We start from the raw sequence: 25,906 nt of genomic DNA on the forward strand, positions 1-25,906 counted from the left end.
AATAAAAGGAACCCTGAATTAGGTAAGCAGGTCTATAAAATACTGACTGGAATAGAACAGGTAGATGTGAATCCTTTGTTTACTCTTCCAAAATTCAAGGACAAGGAGGCACACAATGAAGGTACTAAGTAAATTTAAAACAAATCGGAGAAAAATTTTCTTCACTCAACATGTAAGTACACTTAAGAATTCATTGCAAAAGAATGTGGTAACAGCAGTTAACTGGGTTTAAAAAAAGGTTTGGGTAATTTCCTAAAAGTCCAAAGCCATTATTAAGACTTGGGAAAATCCACTTCTTATTTCTAGGTTAACCAGCTTACTCTGTTGTACTCTTTTGGGATTTTGACAAATCCTTGTGACCTAGATTGGCCACTTTTGGACACAGGATGCTGGGCTTGATGGACCTTCAGTCTGTCCTAATATGGTAAGTCTTATGTTCTTATGTAAGTTGGCTGCCCACAGGTCTGATGGTCTTCTGTTGTAATGTAAAGAGTTTTCACCCATATTGCACATTCCCCTGTTGCAGCAATTCTTAAAAATGATGGCTGAATAAAGATATCAAATAGAAAATCTTCTGATAATAGCATACATAAATGTATAAATATACAAACAAATTTTGTAGCCAATGGAAAGCATGAATATGATAGTAATAACTAAAAATATTTTAAAAATACTAGCCGCCTGATAGCAGTATTTAGCCAGCTGGGTATTTAGTGGTTATCTCCCACTGAATATCCCAGTCACTGGCTATATTACATGATATAGCCAGCCAGTGCCAATATTTATTGGCTGACGGCTAAGTCTAGCGGCCAAATAGACATACCTAAAAAGCAGGTCTATCTTTGACCTCTATGACCTAGCCAGGCAGCTGATGAATATGGGCATGGCTGGTGATTTCAGTCGTATTTGATCTTAGCCCAGAAATTCAATGCTGGTGGCGCTGCAGCTGCAGCTGCAGCTGCAGCTGCAGCTGGTGGCAATGCAGATGTGGCGCTGCAGTGGTGTGTGGTCAGAGCCTTCAGGGGATTCACCCAACACCCTGAGGACACAGCTCTGAATTTGATTGGTTGAGCAGACAGAAGTTGCTCAACTAATCAAATTCAGAGCAGTACTGTATTTTATGGCTATGTAAACCACCTTGACCTACTTTGCAGAATAAAGCGGTATAGAAAGTACAAACATAAACATACTGTCAGGGGTTTGGGGAATCCCCAGTCCTAGAGCCCTGCTTTATTTTATGGTTTACATTTTGCTTGATGCATTTTGATTGGCTGAGCAGGCTGCCTGCTCAACCAATTAAACTGCATCAAGCAAAAAGTGAGCCCCCATCCCTGAAAAAAAAGCGGGACTGTAGAGCTGAGGATTTACTGAATCCCATGAAGGCCCTGATTACAGACCACTATGGTCCTGGCTAGAGAATGACAAGGGGACAAATTTGATCCTGTCCCCGCAGGAATTCACTTTCCCCCTCCCTTTCCCATGAGTTTTGTCGCTGTCCCTGTCCCATTCCTGTAAGCTCTGCCTTAACTGCACAAGCCTCAAACACTTATGATTTTAAAGTATTTGAGGCTTGTGCAGATGAGGACAGAGCTTGCAAGAATGGGGCAGGGACAGGAAAAGAACTTGACGGGAGTGGAAAATGAATTCCTGCGGGGATGGGGAAAAATTTGTCCCCATGTCATTCTCTAGTCCTGGCATTGAATTTCCGGGATCACTGCCAGGAGGTAGCTGGGCTGTCTCCTGTGATCTGAATATTGGGCCCTAGATAAAAAAAAAAATAATATAAAATAGTAAAGAAAAATATAAATAAAATAGCCCTTAATATACATTAATCTCACTGACATTCCCATCTAGCTGAAATTCTTACTAGAAATATTGCTAGAGAAGCATTTATCAATTGCAGTGTGAACAAAACAATTTTCTGACATTTTAAAGGTGGCCTTCTGTAGTGGAAGAGTAGCCTAATGATTCTTGCTGGAGGCTAAAAACCAGGGAAGCCAGGATTCCAATACCATCTTTGTTCCTTGTGATCTTGAATAAGTCACTTCTCTTTCCATTAGAGAATGACACGGTGACAAAATTCATCACCGTTCCCGTCACCGCGGATAACCGCGGGAAACCATCTTCATGTCATTCTTTAAGGAGAGAAGAAAGAATCGGAGTATAATTGGGCACAACCACTGACCCGCAAGCTTTGCTTTGAAGAATGCTGGTGTAGAAGGACCGAGGTTGAAACAGACACTAGAAAATGACATGGGATTATTTCCTGCGGTTATCCGCGGGGACGGGAACGGTGATGAATTTTGTCACTGTGTCATTCTCTACTTTCCATTGCTTCAGGAACAAACTTACAGACTGATATTCAATAGTACTTAGGGGTGGGGGGGGGGGGAGTTATCAAGATTTGGTATAAGGCAAACTTTTACTACACTTTGATTTATCATGGAAGTCACCATCCTGTAGCATCTCTGTAATGCAGGTTGCTAACTCCTGTGGTAAAGGACTAACATTGCCTACAAACCACCTCAAAAGCAGGTTTTCTTTTTTAAAAAAAAACCCATCTTTGTATCAATCATCCCAGAACTTAAATAAAAAACAAAACCCAGAATTTGCATGCAGCTTTAATCAATTGGCCCAAAATTGCAGCCTGATGCTCCTGGGTTGCAGTGTAGACTATAGAGGAGACCAGCACCTACTTAACGGAGATAAAACATTTCCAAACAAACTGCCCCTCTTGGGTGCGAGCACCTACTTCCCCTCCAAGGCCTGAAATCTCTCTAACCTCTCCCCCTATAAGAAGTGCTGGTGGATACTGGACTAGGCAGGAATAATGCCCAGTCGCTGATGCTGTATTCCAAAATGGTGCTAGTGACCTTTAGTGGTAGTCTTTTGGTACTACCACTATGGGGTCATCTTTTTGAATAAAGCCAGCTTTTATCTGGGTATATTTTACCAGCTATACCATGGCTTGCACAAATTTGTGTGTGTTTGAAACTGGAGCTAAGTAGTCTGACTTCAATCCAACTATCCACACAACTAGTCTTATTAATGATTGTAGCCAAAAGAAAGACTGTTGTCCTGATATTATAAGGTTATGGTCAAATTTAACTGAGAAATCAAGGTACACTTGAGTGCTGTAGGAAAGCCACTTGTCACTTGGGTCAAAGAACTGTATAATTTTCAGTAGATTCTAAAAATATACTATTGTGTTTCACATTTACAAATTCATAATTAAGATTTGATCTGTAGGTTGATTACAACGCCTGCATTTGTATCCTATTATGCTGAAACAGCTTTAATAAACTTTATAAAAACTGTGAAACAGCTGGTGTGTTAAATACAAGACCTTTTCAGGTGCCCTCCTTCGGCAGCTGCAGAATCTATAGAGCATATGGTGAAATTTATTATGTATTTTTTTAAAAAATATTTAAACATAGTACATTATCACAGCTATATAGGGCATGTTATCAAATTTCAGTACAATGCATGTTACAATGCAGAATGTTATCATGCCATGATGCACCCCCACCTGGAATACTGCGTCCAGCACTGGTCGCCGTACATGAAAAAGGACATAGTACTACTCGAAAAGGTCTAGAGAAGAGTGACAAAAATGGTTAAGGGGCTGGAGGAGCTTCCGTACAGCGAGTGGCTAGAGAAACTGGGCCTCTTCTTCCTTAAAAAGAGGAGACTGAGAGGGGACATGATCAAGATAATGAAGGGAATAGACTTAGTAGATAGACAGGTTGTTCACCCTCTCCAAGGTGGAGAGAATGAGAGGGCACTCACTAAAGTTAAAAGGGGATAGATTCTGTACAAACGTAAGGAAGTTCTTCTTCACCCAGAGAGTGGTAAAAAAACTGGAATGCTCTTCTGGAGGCTGTTTTAGGGGGAAAACACCCTCCAGGGATTCAAGACAAAGGTTAGACAAGTTCCTACTGAACCAGAACGTATGCAGGTAAGGCTAGACTCAAATAGGGCACTGGTCATTGACCTAAGGGCTGCTGCATGAGCGGACTGCTAGATACGATGGCGGCCCTTTGGTCAAAGCCCAGCACCTTAACTGAGACTAGCCCTACCTGCATACTTTCTGGTTCTGCAGGAACTTGTCTAACTGTGCCTTGAATCCCTGGAGGGTGTTTTCCCCTATGACAGACTCGGCAGAGCGTTCCAGTTTTCTACCACTCCCTGGATGGCAAGCATGGGAAAACAAGTAAAATGTTGATAAATCTTATATTGAATGATTAAGTGGTTTCTCTCTCTTTTTTTTTTTTTTTTTTTATAAATCTTTGATTTTCAAGTAGTAACAGTGCATTACATATGAAGCTGAATATATAACAAATCAAGAAGAGCACTTCAGGGGATTACATATAATTGAAAGTAATATTCCCCCCACCCCTTTACTTAATCAATAATAAGGATTAAATGGCTTCTAAAAAATCTGCAGTGAATCTGCAAGTCACCAATCCTCCATTGCCCCAAATACATTAGATAGAGTGTGAGCCTACCGGGGCATATAGGGAAAAATGCTTGAATACCTGAATATAAACCACTTAGGCTATAAATGGTATATAAATACCTAAAATAAAGAAATAATCTGGATTTGGGTTCAGACTCGGATGAAACTGGGTTACCCTCTATGTAAAGTTGGCCAGCGCACAAAGAACTGCGCTCTTTTCACAGAGGAGATACCTGCTGTGATTCATCCTGGCAGGTAACGTTTTCACGATAGGAGAATACTTGACATGACTCTGTTGCAGTGAAATAAAGGCAGTGCTGAGAGGAGGAAGAACGTTTGGCTTTTTCCCTCTTTGGGTTGAAAAAGGCAGGTGAATGTGGACTGGAACGGACTGCACTGTAGATTAGGCAGCTGATGACACACTGGTATTTATTTACTATTTATTTTGAAAGCCACTGTTTTTAGTACTGACCCGACTGGTTTGGCAGGATGCTGGGCAGCTCTGTCTGCCGCCTCCCAGGCCATGGGCAGTAGCTGCTGCTGGGATCTAGTGAGAACTGCCTGGTAGCTAGTGCACTCTGCCACTAAGGGGACCCAGGGCTAGCTGTATTTAGAGGCTAAACATCGGAGCCAGGAGGTGTAGGATAGATGAGAAAAGAGGACGGGACACTTTTTTTGTTTCTTCATTAAGGAGAAAGGAGTATGAAATCAGAATCAGAATAGACTTACCAGTTTGGATTATATAAGGTGTTTTGGGTTTTTGGGGGGTGTTTTGTTTTTTTTTTTTTTTTATACAGTGGTACCTTTTGGATTATGAGCATATTCCATTCCAGGAGCATGCTCGTAATCCAAAATGCTCGTTTATCAAAGCAAAGTTCCCCATAGAAAATAGTGGCAACAGCAACGATTCATTCAAGAACCCGGGGTCTGTACCTCTCGGGTGCCGGGTGCTGCAGCACCGTCTCCTCCGTCTGTCATCCGAAGAAGAACCCCACAGTGCCGCTTCGGGGGGGGGATGACTCTAATGTCCGCCAGCCACCTGAGAACCCCGCAGTGCCGCTTCAGGGGGATGCCTCCTCCATCCGCCGGCCAGCCCTCCACCTCAGATGCCCCTTGCATGCTGGAGCGCCGCCCCACCCGCATGCTGCGCATGACATGCGCAATGCTGATGATTGACGCTGTGCGTGTCGCATGCAACGCGCAGGCGGGACGGCACCCCGCCGCGCAGGCCCAGACAGAGGTCCTCCAACCTGCGGAAGGCACCCGACATGGAAGGCTGGCTGGAAGACGGAAGAGGAATCCCCCGAAGCGGCGCTTCCTGGTCTGTAAGTGCTCGTTTATCGGGGCAGTGCTCAGTTTGCGAGTCAAAAGTTTGCCGAGTGTGTTTTGCTCGTCTTGCAAAAAACTCACAAACCGAGGTTCCACTGTATCTTTTTATTCAATTTGAAGCCAAAAAACAAGTGCAACATACTATACAATCATATTACACTATAATAGCACTTGAATTCAATCAAAATTGTAATCTTTGAGATATATATATATATATATATATATATATATATATATATATATATATATATATATATATATATATATATATCACTTCCCCATCTTCATATTCAAAAACTGCACTCAAATTAAATATTAAAAATATTTTCCATCCCCCCCCCCCTTGGACGTGCACGATCAAGGGGCAAAACCAATAATCACTCTTTGCAATATTTTGTCAATGGCTCCCAAATATCCAGAAACTTCTTATAATGTCCCTGTTGGATAGCCATAATACGTTCCATTTTAAAGAGGTGACACAGTGGGCTCCTTTTACGAAGCCGTGTTAGCGGCTTTATAGCATGGGACTTTTATCACGTGCTAATCCCCTGCGCAAGCCGAAAAACTACCACCTGCCCAAGAGGAGGCGGTAGCGGCTAGTGCGGCTGGCAGTTTAGCGCGTGTTAAATCGCTACCGCGGCTTCGTAAAAGGAGCCCAGAGGCTCCCACCAAAAGGTATAGTTTAATCGATCCCAGTTTTTCCAATTCCATAAAATAATTGTATGGCAACCCTTTTACAAATAGAAAAATGAATTTAGTGAAACTGTGTAGGGCTTTTTTTTTTAATTTTTACTAAGCACTAGTGCTTAGAGAGCGTAAAATGCTTGATGCTTATTTATTTATAACAATGTAGTTAATACAATGTAGCAGTGTAACTTATAAGTTGCGTCGGGGAGGGAATGTTGTTGCCGACATGATCATGTTTTGCCACAGAGGCTATTTCAATGCGTTCTCCCCTTGCTTTTGAAATGCAGCATATTCAAACGGGAGGGGTGGGGGGGGGGCAGGAGTGTGCCTTGAAACAGCCTCTGTGGTATTTGAGAAATGAAAGGAAGACTGAGGACTGAAGAGTGAAAGAAGGATACAATGAAAGATAAGACCTGAGTGGAGATGCAGGCAAAAAGAAGGAAAGAGCTATACCAGACAAAGGAGGACAGGAAAAATGGAAAGAAGATGCTAAAAAAAATGAATTCAGATGTCTAATAGCATAGAAAGTTTCAAGTTTCAAGTTTTCAAGTTTTAATAAAATTTTGATTAATCGCTTTATCTGGATTCAAAGCGATGTACATCATGATAAAATTACATTATTAAAATTATTACTACAATAGATAAAACAAACTCAACTTTAGACAGATGCAACGAACTGGAAACATAAGGAATTAAGGGGAGAATTTACATTGTATTAAAAGTCTGGAGAGACATATAGGGAAAGGACATGAGGAAGGGTAGGGTGATTGAAGAAAGAGAAAAAAATGATTTCTGATTTTTTTTTTTTTTTAAATTAATTTATAAATGCATCATTGAAAAGAAAAGTTTTCAATTTACTTTTGAATTTTTCTATATTAGTTTCTTCTCTTAGATAAATAGGGAAGGAATTCCAATTTTGGGGAGCAATAACGGAGAACATAAACTGGCGGCGCGTATTTATTATTTTTAAAGATGGGATAGATAATAAATGTTGTTCTGCAGATCTTAAAGTTCTGTTGGTAGTGTAAGGTATTAATAATTTGTGAATGAAAGCTGGTGTTTTGAAAAAAAGGGATTTGAAAGTAAGCAGACCAAGTTTGTATATTATTCTATGGGCAACTGGTAGCCAATGAGCTTCTTTAAGAAGGGGCGTTACATGGTCGAATTTTTTAGCTTTACAAATAAGTTTTATGGATGTGTTTTGTATCATTTGTAATCGTTTAATTTCTTTTTGTGCTGTTCCTATAAGCAACGCATTACAATAGTCTATTTTTGAAATGACAAGAGAATGAATAAGAATGTTAAGAGATTTAATACTAAGAAATTGTGACACAGAGCGTATTTGGCGGAGCCTGAAAAATGAAGACTTGATAACACTACTTATGTGTTCATGAAAAGTAAGTTTTTGATCAAATATAACGCCTAGTATTTTTATGTTGTAAACCTCTTGTAATGGTTGACCCTTAATGGAAATAGGGAACTGTAGATTGAAGTTCTCCTTTAAAGGGAAGAGTAATACGTTAGATTTCTTAATATTTAATGCAAGTCTATTTTCATTTAACCAGTTATGAATTTTCTCTAATTTAATATTAATTGATGCTGAATCGGATGGATTATTGGTATCTATGGGATGTAAGAGTTGAATGTCATCGGCATATGCAAATACATTGAAGCCTATGGATTGGCATAAGGTCAGCAAAGGAGAAAGAAATATATTAAACAGAAGTGGAGACAATATAGAGCCTTGAGGGACACCGTAAGCTGTATTAAAAGTATCAGAGGTTGTGTTATTAAAAGAAACAGAAGAGGAACGATTAGAAAAGTAGGATTGGAACCAAGATAGGACTTGGTCTGTAATACCAATTGATTGAAGTCTGTTTAATAGTAAATTATGATCGATTGTGTCGAAGGCTGCCGAAAGATCTAATGAGATTAGGAGAACTGATTGATGGTGATCTAAGTAATAATGGATAGTGGTAGTCATACCAATTAACGAGTGTTCTGTGGAGTGATGTTGCCTAAAACCTGTTTGGTTGGGGTGGAGAATGTTAGTTTTTTCAATGAAATCTGAAATCTGATTGAACACGACTTTCTCAGTTATTTTAGATAAAAAAGGGAGATTAGCGATGGGTCTATAATTTGATGGATCTTCAGCATTGATTTTGGAATTTTTAATGATTGGGTGAATGAGTGAATGTTTCCAGACGACGGGAACGATACTTTGTTTTAAACTTTCACTTATTAGAGTATGAATTGCTGGACCAAAAATAGTGAAGAAGCGTTTGAGTAAGAATGGAGGAATTGAATCTAATTGAGAACCTTTGATGTTCATGGATTTTATGACAGATTCTATTTCAAGTAGATTTGGAATTTTGAAGTAGGAACATTTTGAAGAGAGCGAGCTAACCTCAATAGATACTTGGTCATGTTTAGTAGGTGAGTTAACGGTGAATGTGGATCTAATCTTGTCGATTTTGTCAATGAAGTATGATGCAAGATCTTGAGATGTGAGATTAAGTAAGTTATCTTGGTTTTTTCGTTTGGTGGAATGCAAAATTGAATTTAATATGCGATAAAGAGTGGAAGAATTTGGAGCTTTCTGAATTAAACCTGAATAATATTTTGTTTTGGAGGAATTAATTTTAGATTTGTAGTATTTGGAATGTTCTTTGTATGATTCAGTGTTAGAAAGGGATTTATTATTTCTCCATTTGCGCTCCAAAGATCTTAACTGTTTTTTGATGAGGGTAAGTTCTGATGTATACTAGGGATTAATAGATTTCCTAGTAGAAATAAGTTTGGTTTGTTGAGGGGCTATTATATCCAGAAGTTGACTGGTATTCACTGTCCAGTGAAGGAGAGAGTCGTCCATAGAGGTGGATGGAAAGTCTAAGAAGTCTGACGGAAGTGCAGCCGAAATAATACTTGAGGAGAGATTGTTATAATCTCTAAAATTGATTGTTTTTTTTTTAGAGGCTTGAGGTTTTATGTATTTTACTATGTGAGATATTGATATTAAAAAATGATCTGACCAAGGAACTGATTGGCAAAAGTTAAAATGGAAATTATCTAATTGGGAAGTTGAAGAAAATGCCATGTCAATAGTATGTCCTAAATGATGTGTTGGTTCTGATATTAGTGGATACATATCGAGTTGATCAATGTGAGATAGAATCGTTTTGGATTGAGAGTTGTTTGAATCATCAAAGTGAATATTAAAGTCACCTAGAATTAAGGGATTTAGAGTAGAAGAGCCAAAGTCGAGAAGAAGTGATTGTAGTTGGTTTAAAGTTTCGTTATTAACAGGAGGGGGCAAATATAGGAGTATAGCGTCTAGCCTAGGCTTGGTTTGAAAGGAGAATTGTAGATATTCAATAGATGAATTAGTTGGAGAGTAGTCAATGTTTAGTAGTAAAGCTTTACGGAAAATGATAGCTAGTCCTCCACCTCGTTTAAAACGACGATGATGGAAAAGATATGCATATTCTAATGGGCAGCTATAGGAAAGGTAGGCCTCCTCTCCTTCTGTTAACCAAGTTTCAATTAAACACAGTACGTCAAAGGAATATTGCAGAAAGTGTAAAAGAGATTGGGACCTGTCCAATATAAAAAAAAAATAATAATAAAATTTAAAGTGACCAGAGAACAAAGGTAGAAAATAAATTTATTTTATATTTTTAAGTCGTTGGAATATGTCAGTTTTAGGAAATGAACATCTTTTCTATTTTTATATTTTACAGAAGAAATACATCTAGCTGCTTATAGAATGTGGCTTTTTTTTTTTTGGGGGGGGTCTCCATTGCTCATTTTATGCACATATCTTTTGTGGTCTCTCTCTTCTGTGCTAGGTGAGGGTCTGTCCTTGTTTTCATTGTGGCTGAGATAAAGGATTCTGCCAGCATGTAGACTAGTGTCTGTTTAGAAATCTGTAACGGTACAGCTTGTTCTAGTTTCATTTTATTCAGTAATAGGTACCAGTAGCATAGCCAGACCTCAAATTTTGAGTGGATCTGGGGGTGGATCTGGGTGGGCATGACCCATGCATTTCCTCTCTGCCCTCTCCCCAAACCAGTAAACACGAATACCTTGACTGGTAGGGTTTCCTGTGCTCCGACAGCCGAAGAGTCCTTTCCGGAGTCTCCAAAGCAGTCTTATCCTCTAGTTCAAAGATTTTTTTATTGATTTTAATAAAGCACAAATGTAATGCAAATATAAAGGTCAGGGGAAAGCCGACAGTCGACCACCAGTCGATGGTCCGGGCGACAGAATGTCCCATAGAAGGAACTATGGACAACTACTCAGACACAGGAGGGGACGACCACAAAGCATTTAAGAGAGACAATACAGGAGCAAGGAAGGATACCGTGAAGGAACCAGGGGAGAATGCTAAGCTTAAGGAGTTTAAGAAGGCAACACAAAGGGAACTCAAATGTATATATACGAACGCTAGAAGTTTGAGAAACAAAATGGGAGAATTAGAAGCAATAGCAAAGAACGAATAACTGGAAATCATTGGCATAACAGAAACCTGGTGGAATGATGAAAACAAATGGGATACAGTACTTCAGGGATACAAACTGTACAGAAGAGATAGAGTGGGGCAGAAAGGTGGAGGTGTTGCACTATATGTTCGTGAAGAAATAGAATCTATGAGAGAGACTATGACAGAAGAGAAAGAGAAGCTGGAATCCCTCTGGATAAAGATTCCCAGACACAACGGAGCTGACACAAAGATTGGCCTTTACTATCGACCGCCAGGACAAATGGAAGAAACAGACGTGGAAATGATAGAGGAAATTAAACACGAATGTAAGACAGGTAATGTCATAATCTTGGGGGATATCAATTTTCCTGGAATAGACTGGAACCTGGGAATTTCAAATTGTGGCAAGGAGGCAATGTTCCTGAAAGTGCTAGGGACTTTGTCCTGAAAGTGCTTTCTGGAACAATTGGTGGGAGAGCCGACAAGAGGAAACGTCACCTTGGACTTGGTCCTAAACAGCATTACGGGGCCAGCAAAGGAAGTAGAAGTCACGGTCCCGCTGGGGACAAGCGATCACATCATGATCAACTTCAGACTCGATGTCGGGAAGGGGAAAAGTACCAAAACCTCAACCACAACTTTAAACTTCAAAAGGGGAAGATATGATAGCATGAGAGCCATGGTGAAACAACGGATCAAGAAAAAAATGGGCAAAGTCAAAACGGTAGAACAGGCATGGTCCCTTCTGAAAAATACTATCACGGAAGCACAAAGCCTCTACATTCTGAGGATATCCAAAGCAAAGAAAACCAAAGGCAAAAGAGAGCCGGCGTGGCTTACTAAAGAGGTGAAGGAAGCCATAAAAGAAAAGAAGGACTCCTTCAAAGCATGGAAACGCACAAAAACAATCGAAACTTGGAACAAACACAAGGGTGATCAGAAGAAGTGTCACAGGGCGGTGAGGGATGCCAAAAAGGACTATGAGGAGAAAATAGCGCAGGAGGCCAAAAACTTCAAGCCCTTCTTCAAGTACGTGAAAGGGAGAAAACCCGCAAATGAGGCGGTGGGACCGCTGGACGACCAGGGAAAGAAAGGGTACATCAAGGAAGACAAACAAATCGCAGACAGACTAAATTCATTCTTTGCGTCTGTCTTTACAAAGGAAGACACTGCAACAATTCCAGAAGCAGTGAAAGTGTTCAAAGGAGTAACAGAGGACAGCCTTACCACAGTAGATGTGGACTTGAACCAGATATACCGCCAGATCGACAAACTCAAAAGCGACAAATCCCCTGGACCGGATGGAATTCATCCGAGAGTCTTGAAAGAGCTAGAAGTGGAAATTGGAGAACTATTCAAAAAACTTGCCAATCTGTCAATCAAAACAGGGCAGATACCAGACGACTGGAAGATAGCAAACGTCACGTCGATATTCAAAAAAGGATCAAGAGGAGTACCGGGCAACTATAGACCTGTGAGTCTCACGTCGGTCCCTGGGAAGATGGTTGAGGCGCTGATCGAGGATAGCATAACCCGGCACCTAGACACACACGACCTGATGAAAGCCAGCCAACATGGATTCAGGAAAGGGAAGTCATGCTTGACGAACCTACTTCAATTTTTTGAGACAGTGAACAGACAAATTGATAATGGAGAACCGGTGGATATTATATACTTGGATTTTCAGAAAGCGTTCGACAAAGTTCCACATGTAAAACTCCTCAGGAAACTGCAGGGCCATGGAATAGAAGGAGATATACTAAGATGGATAGGCAAATGGCTGGAGAACAGAAGGCAGAGAGTGGGTATAAATGGGAAGTTCTCGGACTGGGAAAATGTGACTAGCGGTGTGCCCCAGGGCTCGGTACTTGGGCCCATCTTATTTAATATCTTCATCAATGACCTAGAGGATGGAACATCCAGTGAGATCATCAAGTTTGCAGATGACACAAAGCTATGCCAGGCCATCAAATCGCAGAAGGACAGTGAAGAACTCCAGAGTGACTTGAGCCGATTGGAGAATTGGGCAGATAAATGGCAGATGAAGTTTAATGTAGAAAAATGCAAAGTGATGCACTTAGGCAGAAAAAATAAAGAACACAAGTATAGTATGTCAGGTGCAACTCTGGGAAAATCTGAACAGGAAAAGGACCTGGGAGTATTAATCGATAGGACACTGAAGCCGTCGGTGCAATGTGCGGCGGCAGTGAAGAACGCGAATAGAATGCTAGGCATGATAAAGAAGGGAATCACGAGTAGATCGGAGAAAGTCATAATGCCGCTTTATAGAGCGATGGTCAGACCACACTTGGAATACTGCATCTAGCATTGGTCTCCATACCTAAAGAAGGATATCATACTGCTAGAGAGGGTGCAGAGACGGGCAACAAAGCTGGTGAAAGGTATGGAGAACCTGGATTACGAGGAAAGACTTAAGAGACTGGGGTTGTTCTCCCTTGAGAAAAGGAGACTACGAGGGGATATGATCGAGACATTCAAAATACTGAAAGGAATCGACAAGATAGAGCAGAAAAAACCGTTATTTACAATGTCCAATGTGGCACGGACAAGAGGACATGGGCTGAAGCTAAGGGGGGACAAGTTCAAGACAAATATCAGGAAGTTCTGCTTCACACAACGAGTGGTGGACACCTGGAATGCTCTCCCAGAAGAGGTAATTGCGGAATCCACCATTCTAGGATTTAAGGGTAAGTTAGATGTACATCTCCTTATGAGTGGCATGAAGTGACATGGGTAGGGGTAGGCTAGATGCACTTCTCTTTACGAAAAGCTTGGAGCGATATGGGGACCAAAACTATGCCAGGGTACACCTGGCGGGGCCTCCGCTAGTGCGGATCACCGGACTTGATGGACCTAGGGTCTGTTCCGGAGATGGCGCTTCTTATGTTCTTATGTTCTAAATGTTAACAAGGCAAGATACAGAGAAGTTGTACAAAGCAAAGAATAATAAAATATTATCTATGCAATACAACAACAAGCTGACCCCTACCTATCTAAAAAGAGTGTCGGCACAACCTGCAGCCATACCCATATACAATATCCAAAGCAGAGGAACACTGGAGTTATACCCCCATATAATTACATTACATAATGAACCATGATATAATGCATAAGTTCTGTTGTAGATATCTATATCCTAGCACAAAAACTAAATGACATCAGTCTGTTTTGCAATAAGAGTTGACCGGACTCCAGATTTTGATAAATGAGCTCATAGACTTGTGCCTTTCCGCTATTACACTTTCATATTTTACTGTAAGGCATAATGTATCCCATCAATTAATATAATATAATTCACCTTAGCATCTTAGCAGTGCATTGCCGGTTCACAGTTCTTCATATAGGCTCTCCTTCTTTACTTTCATCTGTTATCATACCTTGTTCTCCTTGTCGTTTGCTACACTCATTTGGATGTGCATTGCTTGGCTTTGCCTTCTCCTACAACCACATATCATGCAATGACCAGGAATTCAGCCTATTCCTTTTTAGTCTCATGGTTATGGAATGATCTTCCCCCCAGTTATTCATTCAGAACTTTCTTTACCTAAAATCCTACAAATGACACAGGGGCAGAATTTGTCCCGGTCTCCATCCCTGCCGTTAACAGCGGAAAACCATCCCGGGCCATTCTTAAAGCAGAGAGGGAAGAATCAGAGTATGAATGGTCTCAGCCACTGACCCTCAAGCCTTGCATTGAAGAATGCTGGTGTAGAAGGACTGAGGTTGAGATGGACACTACAGAGTGACAGTCTCTGGTATCCAAAGCAGATATTGTGAAGTCATAATGCCTCATTCCACCAATGCCTAATGGCCAATCATATCAGTGATGTCACAATGGCTTCATTATCCTATTCTTGGTTCACATAAGAATCGGAGCATGAATGAGTATAGCCACTGACCTCAAACCTTGCATTGAAGAATGCTGGTGTAGGACTCGGGTTGAGATAGACATAAAAGAATGGGATGGGATGGTTCCCTGTGGTTATCTGTGGGGAAGGGGTCAAATTCTGTCCCCGTGCCATTCCCTACATTAAAACCCATTGTTAAAAGTTTGCATTTAGAGTGAAGCAGGGCTGACACACTGGCTAGGTATGTCCTGGAGACTGGGTTCAGAACCCTTCTCAAGATGGAAAACAGCATTGCTGTAAATTGCTTAACTATATGAAATAAGAGATTGATACATTTATCTGTTTGTAGGTGTTCAAGGCCTTTCAAGCACATGGAGGTAATTCTCTAATGTGCTGCCTATTTTAGGTAGCAGGAAGGCCCATAAATGGTTGCATTATAGTCAATTACATGCAAGCTACTTAAGCACAAAGAATACCATCTCATAAAAATGTACACTTCTCCCTTCGTATTTGCGGGGGATACGTTCCAGCCGCGAATATGGAAAAACCGCGAATATGAATTGTATTTGTTAATCGTGTTTTTTTGTAAAAAATAGCGGTTTTGTTAATAAAACCGCGAATAACATATAAAATTCATATTCGCGGTTTATGGAAGGGACTACAGTACAACTAAATACTATGTTAGTGGAATAACGATACAGTACTGTATATATTAACTGTATTTATTGAATACTGTAATGATATTTATTGAATACAAGTACTGTAAATCTCAGGGTAAACAGAAAGTTCAATACAGTACAGTACTGCTTTCCCAACAAGGAAAAAAAAGAAATGTTCAAAACTTAAAGTGCAATACTGGAGAGTAAAACTGTGACTGAGTTCAAAGAAGCGTGGGATGAACACAGAAGATTTAGAATCAGAAAATAATATTAAAGATTGAACTAGGCCAGTTACTGGGCAGACTTGTACGGACTACGTCTATGTATGGCCGTTTGGAGGAGGATGGGCAGGGGAGGGCTTCAAAGGCTGGGAGGGTGTAGATGGGCTGGAGTAAGTCTTAACAGAGATTTCGGCAGTTGGAACCCAAGCACAGTACCGGGTAAAGCTTTGGATTCTCGCCCAGAAATAGCTAAGAAGAAAAAAAAAAAAAAAAAATTAAATTGAATCAGGTTGGGCAGACTGGATGGACCATTCGGGTCTTTATCTGCCGTCATCTATGTTACTATATGTTACTATGTTACTGGAATACCTGTACAGTACTGTACAGTAATTGGGCAATGTCTTCATCCTCATCGTCCTGTACAACTACCGCAGGAGAAGGAGACGAAGCAGATAATTGTGCAATAGGGACAGTGTCTTCATCCTCATCCAGTACAAGCACTGCAGGAGGAGGAGACAAAGAGGATAAGCGAGCACCAGGGGCCTCCTCAGGCAGTGGAAGTGGGTCTTCAGTACGAGGAAGACGAAGAGACGAAGGTGATGCCTCCTCATGGTGGAAGAGGTGGATTGTGAGGCAGTGGATGGAGAGGCACTGACTCTAGGTACCCTTGGGAAATACATTGTGATTTCTGTCTGGGTCTTCAACTTCATCATCTCTTTGTATATATATTTGTATGTAGAAATTGCTGCTTCTGCTAACTCCGTCACCTTTAACACACGTACCATGGATGGGTCGATGTCATAGAAAAAGTCAATCGTATGCCCTCTGCAATATTATCTAGTGTAAACTTGTCTTCAGGCACCTCTTCTTCTACTCCTCCTTCCTCCTCTTCATCTGGTATTGCCTCTCCTTCAGGAGCAGTCAGGTCAATGAGATCATCTTCCGTTAGTTCATTTGATCTGGTGTCTATTAAGTCTTGAATATCCTCCATATACATATCTTCAAAGCCTTCCCCACCCATCTGCTTTGCCAAGTCAATGATGCCTTCCATAATTTCTTGGCCTGGCTCTGTGATATTTACATTGATATCCCTTTTTACACATTCAGACCAAAGATTTTTCCAGCACAAGTTCACTGTCTCTGGCTTGACAGCTTTCACCGCTCTTTCAATAATTTTAATTGCATACGCAATAGTGAATTCCTTCCAATTTTTCATGTTGTTTTCAATGTTGTGGCCTTCATCCATAGCATGGACAATCCTCTCTAATGAATACCGTGTGTAGTGTGCTTTTGAAGGTCCTTATTACCCCCTGGTAAAGAGGCTAGATGATAGATGTTGTGTTGGGGGACAAGTAGACGATCTCAACACCCTCTATGTGGAACTCGTGTGAATCTGGGTGTCCAGGGGCATTGTCCAATGTCAACAGAACCTTGAATTCCATTCCTTTATTGGCCAGGTATTTTCTTACTTCTGGCACAAAACACTGATGAAACCACTCTAGGAACAGAGCTCTTGTTGTCCAAGCCTTCTTGTTGCTCATCCAGTAAACAGGCAGCTGGAACTTATCTTTTCCTTTCAAGGCTTGGGGGTTTGCAGCTTTATAAATCAGGGTTGGCTTTATCATATGGCCTACTGCATTTGCGCAAAGCAGCATGGTCAATCTATCCCTTGCAGCCTTGAAACCTAGTGCTCGCTTATCCTCTTTTGCTAATGAAAGTCCTCTGTGGCATTTTCTTCCAAAAGAGAGCATTTTCATCTGCATTGAATGTCTGCTCAGGTTCATATCCCTTATCTTCAATAAGTTGCTTAAAGGTAGCAGGGAACTCTCTAGCTGCCTCTTGGTTGGCAGGCCATACCTGTGATGGAATTTATCAAAACACCCTTTACTGGCCAGAAAGTCGGTGGATTGTGACGTTCCTCCTTCCCTGCTCTTCAAGTTTTCATACAAAGACTTTGCCTTTCCTCTTATCACAGAGTCTATCGGTATTCTCTTTTTGTGGCAATCCTGCACCCACAGAAATATTCCAGCTTCCGTGCGAGAGAGATTGGCATCTTGCACAACATGTAATCTCTTCGCACCTGCTGGTGCGGCTGCTGCAACAGCTTCACGGATTTGTTTTTCATTCTTTTTTATTTACCTAACGGTTGACTCATTAATGCCATAGTGTCGAGCAACAGCGGAGGAAGATTTTACTCTCTGAAGCATATACAATAATTCTATCTTTTCTTGTAAGGTTTTCACCTTTTTCTCCCTTTTGGGAGCACTTTCAGTAGCACTTGAACTTTGTGCTTTGTAGCCATGGTGGGAGACCTGACCTGTTCCTGAAGGAGAGGCAATATCACAGATATATTTTTGGCAGGCCAGCGGCGATTGAGAAAGCTTTGGGCAGGCAAGCGATTTTTCTCTATGCATGCTGGGAAGCAGCGTTTTTCCCTGTGCACGATGTGAACCAGCGATTTTCAGGGTTAAAGTTTTTGAACTTTGATTTTGTAGGAGAAATCATGGAAGCTGAGTGAATATTATTAAAAGTTTAACTTTTTTTACATTACAGCAAAAGGAGAGGAACATTAATCATGATGTAATTTTTTGGGGCGGAGTCAGCCAACGAAAAATCGCGATTATGTGAAACCGCGAGTGCAGAAACCGTGAATACGGAGGGAGAAGTGTACACGTCATGATTTGATGATACATATTTTGCCAGAGATAGTGTTTTTGTGTGGAGAACAGGCGGAGTACAGAGGTACAGGAATATACAATCAACCCTCGATTTTAATAGACTAATTGGGGGGAGGTGTCCATTAAATCAAATTGTCTTAAATTTTAAAAGCTCTTCAAATATTGCATTTTATATACAGTACTTTGAAGTGCACCACGATCAGTTTTCATGTTTAAAACCCAAATTTAACTATCCCTCCTTTTTACTAAGCCGCATTAGAGGTTTTTAATGCAGGCTGGCGCGATAAGTGCTCTGACGCTCATAGGATGGGAAGGGAGGGATATTTTTCTTCTGCATTGTTATTGATGGAATTTAAATGCTTACGTTGATTATTAATGTCTGTATAACTCTTGGCATTTTGTATTAGTTTTGAAAATTAATAAAGATTTTTTTGGGGGGGAAAGTAGAAATCAACACATAATACAAGGGCAGTGACTAGCCCTTGTATTATGTGTTGATATTTACATGGGCAGCCACTAATCTCGCTTTTCATGAATGCGTGGTGATGGGGGGGGGAGGAGGGATGGGCAAGGCAGAGGCCATACATGAAGAATGACCCGGTACTACTCGAAAGGGTCCAGAGAAGAGCGACTTAAGATGGTTAAGGGGCTGGAGGAGTTGCCGTACAGCGAAAGATTAGAGAAACTGGGCCTCTTCTCCCTCAAACAGAGGAGTTTGAGAGAGGACATGATCAAAACATTCAAGATACTGAAGGGAATAGACTTAGTAGATAAGGGCAGGTTGTTCACCCTCTCCAAGGTAGGGAGAATGAAAGGGCACTCTCTAAAGTTGAAAGGGGATAGATTCCGTACAAATGTAAGCAAGTTCTTCTTCACCCAGAGAGTGGTAGAAAATTGGAACGCTTTTACGGAGTCTGTCATAGGGGAAAACACCCTCCAGGCATTCAAGACCAAGTTAGACAAGTTCCTGCTGAACCAGAACGTACGCAGGTATGGCTAGTCTCAGTTAGGGCACTGGTCTTTGACCAGAGGGCCGCTGCGTAAGCGGACTGCTGGGCACGATGGATCCCAGGTCTGATCCAGCAGCGGCAGTTCTTGTGCTCTTATGGAAGGTGCCACCAACTGCCTGCATTGGAGAGTTTCAGAGCATTGCAGTTTTTGGTTGTCCGAGGAGGACCTCTTCACTGGTGGGGTTTTGAGATTCCCGCCAGCTCAGGTATTTAGGGATCATGAGGGGAGGAGGGACATAAAGAACATGACAGGAACAGAGAATAGGGGTGGGGCAACTTTATGTCCCCCCCACACACACACATACTTTGGGCTCAGCCCACCCCCACCCCTATTTAATATAAGATGAAGATATGACTGCCTTATTTTGGTCACCCCTTCAGAAGAGAGAGATCACTGGAGGAGGACATCATGTCTGGGAAGATCGAAGGAACCAGGCGGAGAGGGCGATCTGCAATCGGACGGCTGGACACATTGAAAACAACCTTGGGGATGATGCTGGAAGACCGCACCAGATTTGCACAAAACCAATTTCTTTTTAGATTCGCAATTCATCAAGTTGCTAGGACTCGAGCACAAGTCGATGGCACCTAACAACCACAGGCAGCTAGCTAAATTCAGAATGCATCTGCTATGTCGGTGCTTTTCAACCCAGTCAGGCTGCAGGATAACTACAATGAATACGCATGAGAGAAGTTTACATGCATTGTATAGTATGTAAATCTAAGTCATAGATATTCAAGTTTATTAGGTGTTTATTAGGTGCCTATCAAGGTTATTTAAGCAGTTTTACAGTTTTACAATCAGGTACTCAAGCATTTTCCCTATCTGTCCCAGTGGGCTCACAATCTATCTAATGTACCTGGGGGTATGGAGGACTGAGTGACTTGCCCAGGGTCACAAGAAGCAGCATGGATTTGAATCCACAACCCCAGGGTGCTGAGGCTGAAAGTCCTACAGGAGTAGGTTGTAACCTATTCTTGACCCAGATTAATGGTTGCTCTCTTCCCTTATCTAATCTTTGAAATTTTTTTTTTTTTATACCGATTCATCCCAATAGGAGGGCTCGACTTGGTTAACAAAATATTAATAAAACTATATAGGAGATTAGAACAGAAACCACATCTTTTAGGACAGAATTTTATCTTTTTTGATTGATTATTTTAAAAAGAAGAATCATTAGTAAATTTCTGAAATAAATATGTCCAGTACTTTACGAAAAGTGGGTAGATGAGAGATAACTCTAATTATAGAAGGAAGGTCATTCCCAATAAAAATACGAATAAAAAAGAAAATGATTGACAAAAATTGGACAGTTTTTATTCTTTTAACAGTGGGAAAGCCAAGTTTATATTTCTGAGAGCTCCTAGAATTAGAGATTTCTTGTAAATTAAATGAGACAGGAAACAAAAGAGAAAAAATACCATATAGGATTTTGAAAATTACATTTGCACATTTAAATTGGATCCTCCAGTAAACAGGAAGCCAGTGAAGGGATATAGGAACTCCAAAACTTTTATTTGCAAGGATAATGAATGTCCCTCTTCATTCACTATATAACACACTTTTGATGACAGTTGGGGAGGTATAGATTTGACCCATTTCTGGATCCTGTTGTGTCCAATATAATGGACAGTCAGCAGAGACCCCTGTCATGCAAACTGGAAGTGATTTCTAACTAGCCATATTCAAAGATTGGAAAACCTGTGCTAGATGCCAATAAGAAAGCAAACCATTTTGTCATCTCCTTTGCTTAGTCATAAACTCTGTCCTTCACTTTTAGGCAGTAGGCCCCCTCTCCTAAAATAAATCTAATGTGGCATATGGTGAGTAATCCCCTGCAATCCATCTTGTTTGATGTGAGACAGGCTACAAAATATAACTTAACACATTGTTAGTTGGTTTGTACGGAATCTATCCCCTTAACTTTAGAGAGTGCCCTCTAGTTGTCTCTATCTTGGAGAAGGTGAACAACCTGTCCTTATCTACTAAGTCTATTCCCTTCATTATCTTGAAAGTTTCGATCATGTTCCCTCTCGGTGTCCTCTTTTCAAGGGAGAAGAGGCCCAGTTTCTCTAATCTCTCACTGTACGGCAACTCCTTCAGCCCCTTAACCATTTTAGTCACTCTTCTCTGGACCCTTTCGAGTAGTACTGTTAAATGAAATATATTAGGCTGTCATCTCACTGCACACATACAGTATCTCTTGCATACACTGTTAATAGCATTGCATGAGATGAATATTGTAAGAGTTAAACCTCAGCCTGTGGAATTAGTATATTTAGATGAGAAAGACATTGCTTATTGCTCAGTGCTGACATTCTCTATTTTTAAATCTGGTCAGCGCCACAAAGCCAACCTACTACCTGCAATGTTTTAAAGTTTCATTATTATAAACAAAAGCTAGGTTTAAAGAAAAATTCCTTACGTTTTTTGGCTTCTTCTAGTTTGTCCTTGGCTCGTTTTTCAGCCTGTAGGAGCTGCTGGATGCCCTGCGACTGGCTGGTCATGCTGACTGCTTCTGTTCAGGTCGCCCTTGAAAAAGTGAGGTATGTCAGGGAGTTTTATAGAGAGCAACCAGCCATCTCGTTATCTCTGCTGTGCCAACAATGGCAAACCAACTCATAGCAAACTAGGCAGCCTAATCTGGTTTTGTGCAGTGTGAGAAGCCCCAGGCACAAATAACCCAACACAAGGGCTCTTTAGCTTATCAGAGAAGCAAATAAAAGTGTACGGTATTTTTACACCAAATAGGTTTTTAAAAAACACATACTTTCTAAAGAAAATAAACTCTCTGCCTCTAAACATAGCCTAACAAAATGTTCTTTCTTTTTATAAACATTAATACCTTTTCCAAAGATTAGACATTTTAATATTTATATATTAATATACTCTATGTGAGCTGTTTCCGTGATAATTTTCTAAAAAAGTAAAAAGTATCAGCTGATGGATAGCAAAGAGTCGTCCTGTCACTCCAGGTGCAATGGAGAAAAGGAATTAAATTTAAAAATGTTTTCAGGTTAGTGGCAAAAGTTTATTAAGTTTCAAATTTTATTAGGTATTTATATACCACCTATCAAAGTTTATCTAAGCAGTTTTACAATCAGGTACTCAAGTATTTTCCCTATCTGTCTCGGTGGGCTCACAATCTGTCTAATGTACCTTGGGCTAAGGAGGACTGAGTGACTTGCCCAGGGTCACAAAGAGCAGCTGCAGCCTAATTTTTAGAGCAGTGGGCTAAAAATCAACAAGGTCAAGGTCACGGTCCAAATGCTACTGCTACTCCTTCTGACCTTGGGCAAGGCACTTAAGCCTGCTTGCTCTGAGTGCAAACTTATGACCTGCTATTCAAAGGGATTTAACTAGATAGGAACAGTTATAGGCATCAGAACGGGGGAGGCCACAGGGCCCATGACCTCCCCAAAGATTGGTGTTCTCTCGTGATGTCCGCCCTCCCACCTGCTTCCTGGTGTTCTAATTTTAAATCTTCGGGCAACTTAAGAATCAAGGAAACTCTTATATCTTGGCATCCCAAGTCCTCTAAATTTTCTTCACACTTCTACCTCTAACCCTCTGTTGTAGTTCCTTCCTATTTCTCCTACTGTAAACCACGTCGAGCTCTACGAACGTGGAGATGATGCGGTATACAAACCTAAGGATTAGATTAGATTAGATGCTGCGTCAATGAGCAAGCCTGGCCTGGAGGACTTCATTCTACTTCCGGGGCAGGCCTGCTCGCTGATACTGCACAGTGGCTGCCTGAAGACTTACAATTACAACGCTGTGAGAACGAGGGTGGGGAGTCGGGAGCTGGGGAGAGGCTGCGCCTGTGCTGTAGGGTTCCACCAGGGCTAGGGCAGAGCTCCGACGTCTCTGTTGGCAGCTACCTTGAAGATTTAAATGCTGGGAGGGAGGTAGGGGGTGGAGTCGGGAGCTGGTGAAGGACCATGATGCAGGATTCCACTGGGGCTAGGGCGGAGCTCTTGGGGGGGGGCCCCCCCAACGAAACAGCTTTCCGCTGCCTATGGGAACAGTGGTGTAATGAGGGAGGTTGGTGCCCGGGGCGATGATGCCTGGCGTCACCACGCTGTGCACTCCCCTACTCTTTCCCACCATTTGAGTGACGCCTTCCCCCACTGCTTGAGCACCCTCCGTCCCTGTGTACCTGTTGAAATGTTCACCACCACAAACAGCACCTGCTGCTTGCGTCAGCCTCGGCTCCCTTATGACATTACGTCCTGGTTCCACGACCTGAGATCTAGATTTTCTTTCCCTCATGTCAGGAATCTCCCAACCAGGGTTCCTCACCTCCCCCAGAGGACCCACAGGCTACCTTTTCAATACCTAGTGGTCCTAGAAAAAGAAGCAATGTCTACTTGCTCTTGCCAGTTGTGGCATGTTTTTCAAAATGGTCTCTCTGACCCCTAGCAGTCTTCTCCCGGTACATATCTCAGTCAGAAGATTCCTGTCGTTAGAGGTGGGAGGGGAATATGAGGAAGCCAACTTCAACTTATGCGAGTCATTGCTGATTTTTCAGCCAGAACCTGCATCAGCTCCAGTAGCCAGCACATGCTGATGTCTGGACAAGGCCTTGTATTGAATATCCAGGGCTAATTCTGTCTGTAGTGATCAGTGATTAAAAACAAAAAATTGCTGACCACCCTGGGCTGAATATTGACCAGTTAGATTTTAAGCTCTCTGGAGACAGGGAAATATCTTCTGCATCTGGATATAACTCACCTTGGCAAACTCCCCGGTAGTCTCCCTCACTTTGCCTACTTCAATTCTGTTTGTAAAGTGGAATGCATTTGGTGGAAGTCAAGATCTGCATCATCCAGCCTGAAGTTTAAAATCCAGTATAAGGAATACCGTACAGCTGCTCTGCTCCTCTAAGAAAGAATATTTCTCCTTCTGTGTTAAAACGTTCTCATACACTAGGGGGTCACTCAATGAAGTTACAGGGAAATACTTTTAAAACCAATAGAACATAAGAATTGCCTCTGCTGGGTCAGACCAGTGGTCCATTGTGACCAGCAGTCTGCTCACACGTCGGCCCTTAGGTCAAAGACCAGTGCCCTAACAGAGACTAGTCTTATCTGCGTATGTTCTGGTTCAGCAGAAACTTGTCTAACTTTGTCTTGAATCCTTGGAAGGTGTTTTCCCCTATAACAACCTCCGGAAGAGCGTTCCAGTTTTCTACCACTCTCTGGTACGGAATCTATCCCCTTTTAACTTTAGAGAGTGCCCTCTTGTTCTATCCACCTTGGAGAGGATGAACAATCTGTCTTTATCTATTCCCTTCATTATCTTGATCATGTCCCTTCTCAGTCTCCTCTTTTCAAAGGAGAAGAGGCCCAGTTTCTCTAACCTCTCACTGTATGGCAACTCCTCCAGCCCCTTAACCATTTTGGTTGCTTGTCTCTGGACCCTTTCGAGTAGCACTGTGTCCTTCATGTACGGCAGGGGTGTCCAATGTCGGTCCTCGAGGGCCGCAATCCAGTCGGATTTTCAGGATTTCCCCAATGAATATGCATGAGATCTATTAGCATACAATGAAAGCAGTGCATGCAAATAGACCTCATGTATATTCATTGGGGAAATCCTGAAAATCCGACTGGACTGCGGCCCTCGAGGACCGACATTGGACACCCCTGATGTACGGCAACTACTGCTGGATGCAGTACTGCAGGTGAGGGCGTACAGCGGCATGATAACCCTCTCTGATCTGTTCGTGATCCCCTTCTTAATCATTCCAAACATTCTGTTTGCCCTTTTCATCGCTGCCGCACATTGTGCGGACGGCTTCATCAACTTGTCGACCAGTACTCCAAAGTCTCTTTCCTGGGGGGTCTCTCCAAGTACCGCACCAGACATCCTGTATTCGTGTATAAGATTTTTGTTACTGACATGCATCACCTTATACTTATCCACGTTAAACCTCATTTGCCATGTCACGGCCCATTTCTTGAGAGCGTTTATGTTACGTTGCAGATCTTCGCAATCCTCCCGCGTCTTCATTACTCTGAATAATTTTGTATTGTCTGCAAATTTAATCACCTCACTCGTCGTACCAATTTCCAGGTCGTTTATAAATATGTTGAAGAGCACTCAGAAAATAGTTAAGCTCTGGAATGTGGTGCCAGAGGTTGTGGTAAGAGCGGATAGTATAGCTGGTTTTAAGAAGGGTTTGGACAATTTCCTGGAGGAAAAGTCCATAGTCTGTTTATTGAGAAAGACATGGGGGGGAAACCACTGCTTGCCCTGGATCGGTAGCATGGAATATTGCTACTCCTTGGGTTTTGGCCAGGTTCTAGTGACCTGGATTGGCCACCGTGAGAACGGGATACTGGGTTTGATGGACCTTTGATCTGACCCAGTAAGGCTATTCTTAAGTTCCATTTTTCAAACTCTATCACCAAAATTGTCAATAAGCCCAGATTATGATCCACAAGTCCTTCCTTCAGAGGTACTAGTCTCAGCTTGGGAGAAGAAAATTATATCCCTTCGCTCCTC

At 41.7% G+C, this 25,906-nt stretch overlaps 2 protein-coding genes across 4 annotated transcripts in view; one reads left to right on the plus strand and one right to left on the minus strand.

The window, feature by feature from the left end:
• Positions 1 to 21,965, minus strand: part of ATP6V1G3 (ATPase H+ transporting V1 subunit G3) — a 30,138-nt gene extending 8,173 nt beyond the window's left edge. Inside the window, exon 1 of the mRNA XM_033916190.1 lies at positions 21,822 to 21,965. Within this exon, the coding sequence (XP_033772081.1) occupies positions 21,822 to 21,903 (82 nt within the window). The 5' untranslated portion in view covers positions 21,904 to 21,965. The remainder of the gene's footprint in view (positions 1 to 21,821) is intronic.
• Positions 1 to 25,906, plus strand: part of PTPRC (protein tyrosine phosphatase receptor type C) — a 294,186-nt gene that overhangs the window by 1,413 nt on the left and 266,867 nt on the right. The window contains exon 1 of one of the 3 annotated variants that reach the window (XM_033916188.1): positions 21,847 to 21,942. The exons of the other annotated variants lie outside the window; for them this stretch is intronic. The gene's annotated coding sequence lies outside the window, so the exon portion shown is untranslated. Of the gene's footprint in view, positions 1 to 21,846; positions 21,943 to 25,906 lie in introns of those variants that run through there. 3 annotated transcript variants of the gene reach the window in all.

This window comes from Geotrypetes seraphini, chromosome 12 (assembly GCF_902459505.1).
Source record: "Geotrypetes seraphini chromosome 12, aGeoSer1.1, whole genome shotgun sequence".
Taxonomy (NCBI): Eukaryota; Metazoa; Chordata; class Amphibia; order Gymnophiona; family Dermophiidae; genus Geotrypetes; species Geotrypetes seraphini.